The sequence below is a fragment of the Martes martes genome, assembly GCF_963455335.1.
Source record: "Martes martes genome assembly, chromosome: X".
Taxonomy (NCBI): domain Eukaryota; kingdom Metazoa; phylum Chordata; class Mammalia; order Carnivora; family Mustelidae; genus Martes; species Martes martes.
In genome coordinates this window covers 30,234,500-30,247,703 of record NC_137897.1, presented here as the reverse complement: position 1 = coordinate 30,247,703, position 13,204 = coordinate 30,234,500, and the positions used below count along the sequence as shown (strand labels likewise).

At 37.0% G+C, this 13,204-nt stretch overlaps 1 protein-coding gene across 1 annotated transcript in view; it reads right to left on the bottom strand.

Annotated features, from left to right (window-relative positions):
- The window catches only part of CFAP47 (cilia and flagella associated protein 47), a gene marked incomplete at its 5' end in the record, with an annotated part of 422,483 nt that overhangs the window by 247,096 nt on the left and 162,183 nt on the right, over window positions 1-13,204 (bottom strand). Inside the window, one exon of the mRNA XM_080795480.1 lies at window positions 7,628-7,705. Coding sequence (XP_080651606.1) covers window positions 7,628-7,705 — 78 coding nt within the window. The remainder of the gene's footprint in view (window positions 1-7,627; window positions 7,706-13,204) is intronic.

The following is a 13,204-nucleotide window of genomic DNA, read 5'->3' as shown; positions in this document are numbered from 1 at the left end:
GGGTGGCACATGCGCAATTATCAAAACAGAATGTTGCGTATACATCCCAGACTATCACAAAAATGTCTCAGGACTAATAAAAGATATGAATGCCCAGATTAAGGCTCTATAAGATCCTTCTCTCTCTCTCAGTGATTGGTTAAGTTCCTGGTTTGAGGGAGGGCTATGGCCAACATTTAAAAATCTCCTTTTCGGGCTTCTCATTCTTACCACCTTATTAATCTTATTATGTTGCTTTGTTCAATGTTTCTCTACTTGGTGCCGAGACTCCATTACTGCAGTAACTTCACGACGACAGATGATCCTTACCACGCACAGAGACACTTCACTGTCAGCGCTGGATTCAGCTGCCTCCGCCTTTCCTAACTCCCTTATACGTTCCTCCACTGATCAATATTGACCCGAGTAGGTAGGGACAGCTCTATGCCCCTGTTCAGCAGGAAGAAGTTAACAGAAGATGAGACCTTCCACCTTCAACTACCTTAAAGATTTAAGGGTCAAAATTGTTCAGGGGGGAATGATGAGGGAGCGGGAGGCTGGCTGAGGACAAAGCAAAAGCTGGCACCTTGCACCCCCTCTCCATCCGCTCCCCTCAGTGATGTGTGTGGCATTCCTCAGGTACCCCTGACTGCCAAAACAAATAGTTAACTTGCTGAGATCACAATCCCGCAAGACAGGAGTCTCCCTTGGTTTAACAAAGAAATTACATTATCAATAGCACAATTTCCAGAGGCAAATGACTCAGTTCCTCAAGCCTTAATGTCACCCTCCCCTCCATAAACAAAACTGAAGGAGGCTGGGGTAGAAGGAAATGTAAGTGAAGTTAAGTTTCTTCTATACCTAAATCTCACTAACAAAGACACTTGATAGCAGGATTGTGACATTCCACCAGGAATCTCCCAACTATCTTGATGTTAATGGCTTGCCAAAAGACAGCATTGATCAAGCCTCCAGTATCCCTGCACCTTGGAGGCCTCCTTTAACATATGAAAACTCCGTTCAAACCTCCGTTTCCCTCACCTTCCCCCAACCGCAGGGTACATAACCTGCCATCCCTCACAACCCGGGGCAGCAGCTCTTCCTGCCCACGGGTCCTGTCCCCCTGCTTTAATAAACCACCATTTTGCACCAAAGATGTCTCAAGAATTCTTTCTTGGTCATCGGCTCCGGACCTCAGCCCACCGAACCTCACCTAGGTTCTAGAACTTCATCAGTAGCATTAGCTGTAATATGAAATGGTCACCAAATAATCATGGATATGTTTATATTGCATTTCAATTCTTGTACATATATTAAGCTATTATTTACAATCATAACTACTTTTAAAGTATGGTAGTTATTATATCCACCAGTAGGTTTTATTGTGTATTATGTTAAGAAGTATGTATTTTAACATATTATGTTAAAACATATGTTTAAACATATTTTTAAATATTTTTATTATCTGCTGGAGTATGAGTTTCCTCTATGCCATAGATTGAATTGCATCACCATTAAATTCATATGTTAAAGCCCCAATTCTCCAAATGACTAATTTTGGAGATAGGGCCTATAAGAAGGTAATCAAGGTTAAATGAGGTCATAGGGTGGGGCCCCGATACAACAGAATTAGTGTTCTTGTAAGAAAAGCCAGCAGTGAGCTTACTATATGCATGTACAAAGAGGTCAAGGAAGCCCACAGCAAGAAAGCTGCCACCTACAAGTCAAGGGAAGAGGCCTCCAAATGAAAACTATCTTGCCTGTATCTTGATCTTGGACTTCCAACCTCCAGAACTATGGGAAATAAATTTCTGTTGTTTAGGCCATCATTTCCATGTTATTTTGTTACTGCAGCCTGGGAAAATTAAGATACTCTGTAATTCTTATATCTTAGTTTAATATTTATAAAACATTATTCTGTAAAGGAGAATAGGTTTCATCACACTGGCAAAGGCTGTGAAGAAATTAAAAACAGGTATGAAACTCTCCTGTAGAGCAAGAGGATCGTGGCAGATTATGACTCTTAGTACCTACATCTGGCTTCTGAGTCACTGTTTTCCTTGGAGATTTGCCTAATTCTAAGTGTCACCAATTATTCAGTGTAGTAAAATGAAATATCTTAAAATCATAGCCATGCAGAATTGAGCTTCTCTGGGTTTTTAGCAAGAATCAAGACTCAGAAAAATATCTGAAAAATATCAGGGCCTTCTTTCATTTGGGTGGCTACTCTGGGCCAAGGTACTCTGAGAGACAAGGATAAAAGACAAAGCTCCTAAATTCACAGATTATAGTCTGTCATACTAAGTAAGTCTACAAGGAATAATTACAAAGCAGAAGGATAAACACTTCAACACCTTTTCAACTTTCATTCACATTTTCCCATAATCCATATGCATAAGCATATGGCTTATATTTCCACTTGCCTGTCCCCTCTTCCACTGTTTCAGCAATTCCTTCTTCCCACGCTCCTTTTATACTTAGAGGAAACTTCTCCCCTGCTCTAGATTCAGGCCATCAAAATCTTACATTTCCGATCCCAATTTGTATATTATAAAGAAGAACAGCAGAGTATAACATATGCATGAAAAAAAGTGCATAGTACTTCATTATTCCCCTTAAATATCTTCTCTTTCTAGGCCTGCAATTCTTTTCTATCCATCTTTACCGTAAATAGTATAGGTAACTCAATTTTTCTGGGTTTGAGGGTCTCTTTAAGGATAAGACAACCCTGATTTATTCAAAAGGTATTTTCATTAGCTATTCCCCAAAAATATATGTAAAGAAAAGAGAAGGGAGATGAAACCCAGGATCTCTATATCTAGAGAGTGATACTCCTTGCTAATGAGCTCACGGAACTTTTTTTTTTTTTTTTTTTTTTGGTACAACATATATTACTAATGCATTCTGCCCTGTACAATTGCCTCCACTTGTGTATGATTTTCTTTTTCTTCTCTACTTGATGGTTGGCTCCTTGAGAACCAGATCTACGACTTATTTATTTGATATGCCTCCGGTACTAAGAGCACTGCTTAAGGGGCCACTTAGTAAGAATTTATTAAATGATAAATAATTCAATGCTGCTGAAAAAATAGCAAGTCATATTATTGTAGGAAATTATGTACATAGTGCTCATTTCTGAACACCACTGACCTATCATTTAATTTTAAATTGTGGCTAAAATTAGTGTCCTGTCCTGATCCCTTCTGGTAATCCTTTGGATTTAATTAGAATAAAAAAGTTCTTAACTGTTCTTGCTTATGCTCATGGATCATGTTCCTGTAAAGTAAAATGTGTGATGAATATGAAGTTTTATCATCCATGTGGTTTCAAATGTGCTGTCTTATGTGCGTCTGTTGCTTAGGAAGCGCAGTTTATAGAGGCATTTTAAAAATTTTTAATAGGAGACTTCACGGTTTTTTTATGCCACCTGAAAGATAATTTCAGCACTTTACTGCTCATTTGAGAAGAGAATATTTATTATTTGAGGAGACACTGACTGAAGTGATCTGAGAAGGAGTTTCAGTTAGCATATGCTAGGTCATGCTGCAGTAACACCCCGTATCTCAGTGGATTAGTACAGTAGTTCACTTCAGTCTCCCATTACATGTCTATCCTATGTGGAGAGGATGGCCTCAAAGATCCTTGGTGAAGAGAACTCCATTTTTATATATACTTCTTTAACTGTATCAAGGAAAGGGAATGAGAAAAATTGTTCACTGCATCTTAAACCTACCCTTGGAGAAAATATTTTGTACTTTTCCTCACATGCCATTAGCTGATTAAGTTATATATTCATAAATAACTTCAACTGGGGGGTGCCTGGGTGTCTCAGTGGGTTAAAACCTCTGCCTTCAGCTCAGGTCATGATCTCAGGGTCCTGGGATCGAGCCCCGCATGGGGCTCTCTGCTCAGTGGGGAGCCTGCTTCCTCCTCCTCTCTCTCTCTCTCTCTCTCTGCCTACTTGTGATCTCTATCTGTCAAATAAATAAAATAAAAATCTTTAAAAAAAAATAACTTGAACTGGGCAAGTGTAATGTTACCACATGCCTAAAAAGAATAGAACAGGGATATTTGTTAAGAGCTCTAAAAAGGGATTACTGGTAGTTTATGGAGTAATTTTTTTTAACCTTTTCTTGTTCTCTTATGTTACATTGCTGATTAGACCTAGAGACCAGAATGGGAGTTACTGAGACAGTGTAATGTTTATTGTATGGTATATTATATACAAAAGTTATTAATCATAGAGGTACTAGATCAGACCTCCATTTTGGTCATGATTCAAAATGCATGTTCTTAAGTTTTATTTGTATCTGGAAATCTATTCAAGACAAACATTAAGGAGAGCTTTAAGAAAAACAGGGTGTATAATATTGCTAAGTATTATTTTATTAAAACATAATATTTAAAGATCAAAAGGTCTCGTTATGCCATTGAAGCCAGACTGAGGAAATACTAGATAGCTTTGTGCTAGTTGGAATAAAACTCTCTTCTGTGTCCCCTCATGGTGGAACCTGTTGATTGCCTATCCCAGTATCCATGGGCCCTTCCCTCCCCTCATTGACAGAACCCTCATTTTACTGTGATATGTATGTGGAGAAGGGTCCTTTCTTAGTCTTCCTTCCAGCTGGATTTGACCAACTGGCTACAAGCAGAAGTGCTGTGTGTTATTTCTGGGAAGTGTCCCTAACAGAGAAAGAAAGGGCACACTCTTATTGTGCTTCCTCCTTTCTGCTGCCTACGAAGTAGATTTGATTGTTGGAGTTCTGAATACTTTAGCTAATCCTTGCAAAAATGAATAAAGATTTGCCTGTTACATGAATTAGAGCCTAGAGGTGTTATACAGCAAGCAGTTAGGACCCCAAAAAAGGAGCCATAATAAGCGCTTCTAATCAATCTCTTAAGAACTGTCAGAAAGACAGCCTTTGGGGTAAACTTAAGACTGTTCTATTTCAACACAAAATATGAATTTGGGGCCATTCAGCTCAGTACAGTGCTGACACGACAAACCAGGGACCATGTCTTTTCCTTAAAAAACTGTAGCTTTTGCCTTTTCAAATCCCACTCTCACCTTTGATCTGATAGGCAGTCTTCACAGAGGTGCAAAGGAGTAAATCATCAATCCTTTAAACAAAGGGCTCTGAATCATTCTTTGACAGCTAATGTACAGAAGCCTAACTACTCTACAGTAGTTATTCTCTATTCTCTATTCTCCCTGACCAATACTCAGTATCACTGTATCTTTATGTTAGTTTTATCACAGGAAGCCTTCATCAGGGAACTAAGAATGTAAAATATTTTAAGTATGAATGGAATAGACTATATGAGAAAGAATGATCAATGTTTGAGACCATGATAGACATACTTCTTCAGCGGTACTGCATGCTGAATTGGCAATTATTTTGGATGAGTACTTGAAAAGTGTCCTTTCTAGCCAAAAATTACATTACAAAGGTCTTAATACTTGTTTATTTCCATTGCGGTTTAGATTTGAGAAGCATAACATTAAAAAAGATATCTTTACCTATAGCTTCAGTAATTATGAAATTTTAGAGCTAATCAAAACCATTCCAGAATATTACATGAAGAAAAATCATGTTAAAGTTTGGGATATAGAATTCCTAAACTGCATTCCAAATTAACAAAGTAGACTTGGAGCACCTGGATGGCTCAGTCAGTTCAGCATCTGACTCTTGATTTCAGCTCAGGTCACGGTCTCAGGGTCATGAGATTGAGCCCCACACTGGGCTCCATGCTCACTGGGGTGTCTTCTTAGAAAATTCTTTTTCCCTCTCCCTCCGCCCCTCCCCTTGTTCATGCATGCTCCTTCTCTCTCTAAAATAAATAAATCTTTAAAAAGAGAGAGAAAGCAGACTCAATTTTGCTGTTCATTAAACTGATCCAACTTTGAGTTACTTATGTTTACAGATACCTATAACATTGCTTTGAGATCTGACTCCAGTTTAATATGTGATACTATAAATTATTTGCAATTAATGTGGAAAAATTAATTCAAGGCCATTCAGGAAAAATCTATAATGCCAGACAGCTGCTTAATCAAGAAGGAAGAGACTAAAAAGATAAAGACTTAGAAGAAGTATTTACTGAAGAGTTTTTAGCAATACCAGCACTTCATACTACAAAGAAATTAACATAAATACCTACAATACTCTATTCTTATGATATCTATAATGATGCTTTACCATTCAAGGTATTAATTCATTATTTTCTTGATGACAGAAAAATGTAAAAGATTTCGAATGCCTTAGTTAAGTATGTAATTAGCATTCAACAAAACAAATGCTCTCAGATAAAAATGGTGTGCTCCTATAACAATTTTTCTCAAAGACCAACCAATGAAGAAGTCAAGCATAATAAATGTAATCCTTATAACGTAATAAAACTATTGGCTTAAATACAATTCACTTTTGGAAAATAAACTATATTCTTTTTAATCTTAGCAAGTTCTGCACAAATCACTTTAAGAGTTTCTGATGACTTTAATATTGGTTATTCCTATGGTTTAAAAGTTGCCAAATCCTTGACTCCTGACACAGTTTTGCATCTAAAAGGATGACACTGTCGTTATCAAGCATTACGCAGAGACAAGGGTAGAAAATAAACTAACGTAGTAGCTATGAAGTAGTTGTTATAGTAATGGTCAGCATATGCACGTATTTCACTAATACATACTTGCATTATTTTCTTTCTAGCTGATTTCCTTTAACCTTGACAATGTTGTTTTTATTCTCTTTCACATTGAATAGTTATTTAGTAATTCAAAATACATCAGAAATATAAAGCAATCTAACTTTTAAAAATTCTGTTTCTCTACTCCAAAGTCAAAGTCTCTTTCTAAACTAAATACAGATCTCATAATGTAGGTAGAGTAAGCCTAAATACAGTTGATCTTCACTATCCACAAATTCTGGTTATTTGCAAATTTGTCTCCTCACCAAAATTGATTTGTAACCCCCAAATCCATACTCACTGAGCTTCTCCTGTTGTTTGTGGACATGTGCAGAGTGGCAAAAAGTTCCAGTCAATGGTCACACAGTTCCCAGCTAAAGTCAAAAAAAGTGACGCTGGGCCTTTCTGCTTCAGTTCTCACATGCAGATGACCAGAGGAGGGAGACAGTAGGAGGCAGTACAGAAGTAAAATGTTCAAGAAGCCCCACCTCTGGGGCCAGGTGGACAAGATTTGAAACAATTTGTGGCAATTTAGTGGGTCAGCCTTATACAAGTCATTTCACATGGATGAACCTTATTTTCTCTATGTAAAAATAAAATCTACCAGGATGAGTTGTTTTTAGGATTTATAATTATCTTCTATGTGATTACATATATTTCTTCTGGGAATAATGGCGCAGTATTCATTCATTGAGTGCCACAATTTTATGGAACATAACTATCACAAATAATGAGAATCCACTCTATTTAATCAAGTGCATATTTATGCAATTTTCATGCACACAGCCTAGTAACACATGAGAGAACAGAATAACTGAATAATATAAATTTTATATATAATATAAATTAAATATTTCAAATAAACAAAAACTATTGTATAATTAATAACAAGTTCAGTTGAATGCTAATTTCTCAGAATTTTTCCTGAGAAAATTATAAGCATAAATATATTCACATTTACCCATGGTTCATGAATTGTCCAGATTCTATTAATTGAGACGGCAAAGAGATAAATGTTGAGGATTCCACCAAACTGACACTAAAATAAATGAAAAAAGGATTATTTTGAATTCTACTATAACAAAATTCAAATGACCACACAGCATTCTTTTAAATTTTTTTCCATCATTCATAAAATATAGAATCAGAATAAATTTCAGTTAAAAAATCTGTATGTTCTCATTCTGCATCTCAAAACATGTATGTTTTTAAAAAGAGAAAAATCAGGGTGCCTGGCTGGTTCAGCTTGTAGAGCATGCAACTCTTGATCTCAGGGTTGTGAGTTCAAGCCACATGCTGGGTGTAGAGATTACTTAAAAGAAAAGAAAAAAAAAAGATCTGGAATAAAATATGTAAGACATAATATTCTATTATATGGAAAGGCAATATTAATTCTTATAGCAAGGAACTTTAGAACATAAATCACTGCCCAATTATATTCTAGAAATGGAATCATATACTGGTCTCAATGTATTGTCAGAGCTGTACACATTTCCTTTTTAATCTTATTTTCAAAAAAGAAAAATATTTCTTTCAGGATTGGATATAAGATGTGGATACATAGTTAATCAGTGCATTAGTAATTATGCCATCTTCAGGAATTACTTAGCAATTCAGTCCGTCTTATGAGATAATGCTCATTCATTCAGGAAACAGTTATGGAGACTCCATTATATGTTATATGTGGGACTGGGTGCTGGAAATACAAGCATGAATCTGTTATCCTCTCTACCTTAGGTTGCCCACATTATAGTGGAGGATAGTGTGGAAATGATAAATGATCCTCTAGATATGGATGAAAGATGTCACAAAGAGTCATGTCAGGAATGCCTAATTCTATCTGCAGAGTTGAAGAGAATCTGTATAATATTAAGAATAGATTTATTCAAGCTTGATTTTGTGGGGGCCAAATGTGGGTTGTACCAAGATGGGCCACATTGGTGTGAAGATTATTTTGAGTTAAAAGCAATCAAAAACTAGAAGATTCAGGTCAATCTCTTCCTCTTCCTCTCAACTTAGTAATATTTTCATTGGAAAAGAAATCTATCCAGGAAAAGAGCTATTAACAGAGATTTCTCTTTACCTAAGAAATATATCTCCATAACAGGACAAACTCTATTTTCAAGAAAGCTCCTCTCACTTTCTTGCTAATTGTCTTCCTCCCCTTTGTATCCTTATACCCCTGTCTCTCTTCTTAGCACATGTAAGTCTCACGTTGCTTCACTGTCTTTGGCATTTCACGTGTGTGTGTATTCCCCTTATGTAAGAAACTAAATTTGATTTTCTTCTGTTAATCTGTCTCAGCCAACTTGATTCTTAGTTTAGCTAAAAGGGCCTTGAAGACCAGAGAAATTTCTTCCTTCCCCAAAATTCATTAAAATAAACCTTCATTATGTAATAGTTATTAATCTCATAATACAAACATTTTAATAAAAAACAGATCAATAATAAAATTAATCTAATATTTTAGTATTGAAACACAAACACACATACAAACACACATACAACTGCATACGAAACTAAAATGCAACACATTCATACATCTTAATGTTTCAATGTTGAAGAGGTTCAGGATAGCCTCTGCTCCCAGTATGTGTCACTTTGGCATATGGATTATTTTAAGCTGAAGGCAATCAAAACCCTGTGGACTCAAAAGAAACTTTTGCTTCTCTCTTAATTCTAAAGAAGAATCTAAATTGGGGATCTTCCCCAGAATAAGGGTTATTAGCAGAAATAAATTTTAACTGAGCAACCAATCTGTATGACAGGGCAAATGTCTAATTACCAAACATCTGCTTTTCTTTTCTTTTCTTTTTTTTTTTCTTAAAGATTATTTATTTGAGAGAGAGAGAACACAAGAGAAGGGAAGTGGAAGGGAGAAGCAGGTTCCCCTCTAAACAAGGAGCCTGACATGGGACTTGATCCCAGGACTCTGGAATCAGGACCTGAGTTGAAGGCAGACGCTTAACCAACTAAGCCATCCAGGGGAACCAAACATCTGCTTTTCTTTTCCCCCTGTGAGGTGCATTCCTCTCCTCTAAAACCCTAGACTCCTACCCCCTTCTCCCTAGTTCAATACAACATATATACCTCATTTTGCCTGTCTCTGGAAATTCCTTGTCTGGGTGGATTCCCCATACTTACACTATTAAATTTGATTTTCTCCTGTTAATCTGTTTCATGTCAATGTTATTCTTAGTCCAGCTAGAAGGACCCTTAAAGGGGACAGGAATTCTTGCTCACTGACAATGTTAATGTCATTTTCTGTCCTTTTAAGTTGGTAGTTCTGAGAGTTTCATATAAGGATTGTAAGGAATTATATTAATATTAAATACTAAAAATTACTAAACAGACAAAATTAACTATAGGAAAATGTAAACTATGAACTATGTAAGAAATGTATCAGACTACCAGATTTGCTTACATCATTTTAAAGTTATAGTTAAGCAAATGTAGGAAGAATTCCTCTCTAGAGGGTAATTTCAATTTAAATTAAGGCACTAAGTCCTCATTCAAATCTCATAAAATTATGAGGCAGAAAAAATGTATAATTTTTTTTATATTTCTATAAATCCAAGGTGAATCATCAGGGCAATTTATTTGGGTCATAATTTGTTCTGGCTAAAAAACAGTCACAAGGATATTACAATTTTTTTTTTTAAGATTTTATTTATTTGACAGAGAGAGATCACAAGTAAGCAGAAAGGTAGGCATAGAGGGAGGGGGAAGCAGGCTCCCTGCTGAGCAGAAAGCCCGACGTGGGGCCTGGTCCTAGGACCCTGAGATCATGACCTGAGCTGAAGGCAGAGGCTTTAACCCACTGAGCCACCCAGGTGCCCCTCCAGGAATTTCTATTTAAAACAAGCTCTCCAGGGTGCCCGGGTGGCTCAGTTGGTTGGCAGACTGCCTTCGGCTCAGGTCATGATCCCAGAGTCTGGGGATCAAGTCCCACATCGGTGTCCTGGCTCTGCGGGGTGTCTGCTTCTCCCTCTGACCTTCTTCCCTCTCATGCTCTCTCTTTTTTTTTTCTCTCTCTCTCAAATAAATAAATAAAATCTTTAAAAAAACAAAACAAAACAAAACAAAAACCCAAGCAAGCTCTCCAGATGCTTTTTAAAGAGCTTATATACAGATTAAACTTTGAACAATCTTGACTTAGACCAGCAATGCTCTAATATTAATGTACCAAAAAATCCTCTGGAGATGTCAAATGCAGATTCTGACTCAAATGGATTGCTGTGGACCTGAGACTCTGTCCAACAAGCTCCCAGGTTATGCTGATTTTGCTGATTCAAGGATCATACTTTGAGAAGGAAGAGTCTAATCTAAAACAAAAACTAGGGGCGCCTGGGTGGCTCAGTGGGTTAAAGCCGCTGCCTTCGGCTCAGGTCATGATCTTAGGGTCCTGGGATCGAGTCCCACGTCGGGCTCTCTGCTCAGCAGGGAGCCTGCTTCCCTCTCTCTCTCTGCCTGCCTCTCCACCTACTTGTGATCTGTCTGTCAAATAAATAAATAAAATCTTTAAAAATAAATAAATAAAAATAAAACAAAAAATAAAACAAAAACTATTTTTCAAATAATAAAACGAGGCTACCAGGAAAAGAAAGGCAAGGAATGGCAGAGTTAGAATCATCACACATTCACTACCCTATAAAAGCAATAAAAAACACTAGGAAAGATTGTAAAAATTAAATCTTCAGAGCTCTGGTTAATTAACGAAAGGCTTGCAACAATTTGAGTAGTGTTTATTTAAAAATAAACCGCCACACCTTGATGAGAACAGCAGAGTTTGTGGCCTTGTAACTTTTATTATGCTGTAACTCCCATCTTTCCACTGCTATGGTAGTAGCTTTGAAAACCAGCAGCCTTGCAACTAAGGTAGTTGTAAAATCTGGCAGGCTTACAGCCACACGAGGGCACAGACTGAGACTGGAGCTCATTAAAAAAAAGTCCCATCCCTGAGTATTGTTACTTTTTCATGGGTCTCACAGCTCCCTCGAAAAATTCAGTTTGCAAGGTGTTGTCTTTACTGACCTGACTCAAAGGGAAACAGCAATATCCAGGATTTTGCTGAAAACAATCAGTAGCAGTTGTACCTGAGATTCCTATAGCAGCTAGATCAAACAAGAGCTTGTCAAAACATCAAAGGAAGATGTGGGGAACAAGAGGCCTATATGAGGGGCTGAAGTAGCATGCTAGATCCCCAAACTATGCGAAAGGTCTTCAACCCTGTCTACGAGAGACAACGATGTCCCACCAAATAAAGAATACTAGTAAAGAGAGAAGTTATTCAAAAGAACCAATTACAAATTTTGGACGAAAGAAGTACGACACGTGAAATAAAAAAACAACAGAGAGACTGAAGCAGGTTTGCAGTGGCAAAAGAAAGAACCAGTGTACCTGAAAATGGGCCAGATGAAATGATTATCTCTAAAGAACAGAAAGAGAAAATAATGACAAAAAATTAACACAGCCTCGGAAAACTGTGAGATACCATTAAGCACACAAACACAAGCTTCTTCAGAATCCTGAAAACATAAGAAAGAGGCAGCAAGAAAATGCAAAGAAATAAATGATGAACAATTCCCAAGCTTGAACAGAAATATTAATTTACACAACCAAGAAGTCAAAACAATTTTATTCAGAATAAACTCAAGGCAATCCAAAACTAGAAAATAATAGTCAGCCTGTTAGTAAGCCAAGGCACGGTTAGCAGCAAGAAAAAATTGACCAACATCTATGTCGCTCTGCAGTAAAATTAAACAGCGGAATTCCCAGCTGAAACCCCAGAGGACAGAAGGCAATGACATTACGTATATTTTTTTTTTCCTGTGCAAACTTTTAAATTCTACTTTCTGATTTTAATGAAAAGAGTGAGACAATAAATATAAAACTGTTTTAGGGCCTTATAATGTGTAAAGATGTAATGGGTATAACAGAAATAGCACTAACAAGGGGCTACAAAAAGGTGATACACAGCAGCAAAATTTCTGAATTACATTGAAATTAGGTCGGTATTAATCTGAGCTACATTAATTTAGGATGCTAATTATAATCTCCAGGGTAACAAAGAAAATAAGAAAAATAAGGTAGGAGATAGAAAAAGGAATAAAAAATTATTAAAAGTAAATATACAATATAAAACCAAGAAGTAACAGAGAAATAGAGGAACAAAGACATAAGACACAGAAAACAGGTACCCAGGGGCACCTGGGTGGCTCAGTCATTAAACGCCTACCAGGGTCCTGGGACTGAGCCCCACATAGGGCTCCCTGCTCGGTGGGAAGCCTGCTTCTCCCTCTCCCATTCCCCCTGCTTGTGTTCCCTCTCTCACTGTGTCTCTCTCTCTGAAAGAAAGAAAGAAAGAAAAAGAAAGAAAATGGGCGGGCAAGCGAGAGAGAGAGGGAGGGAGGGAGGGAAGAAGGGAGAAAGAAAATAGGTACCCAAATGGCAGATATAAATCCTACTGTATCAAAGATGAAACGAACTTTAAATGGATTAAACACTACATCCAAAAGGAAGAGGTTGACAAAAGGAA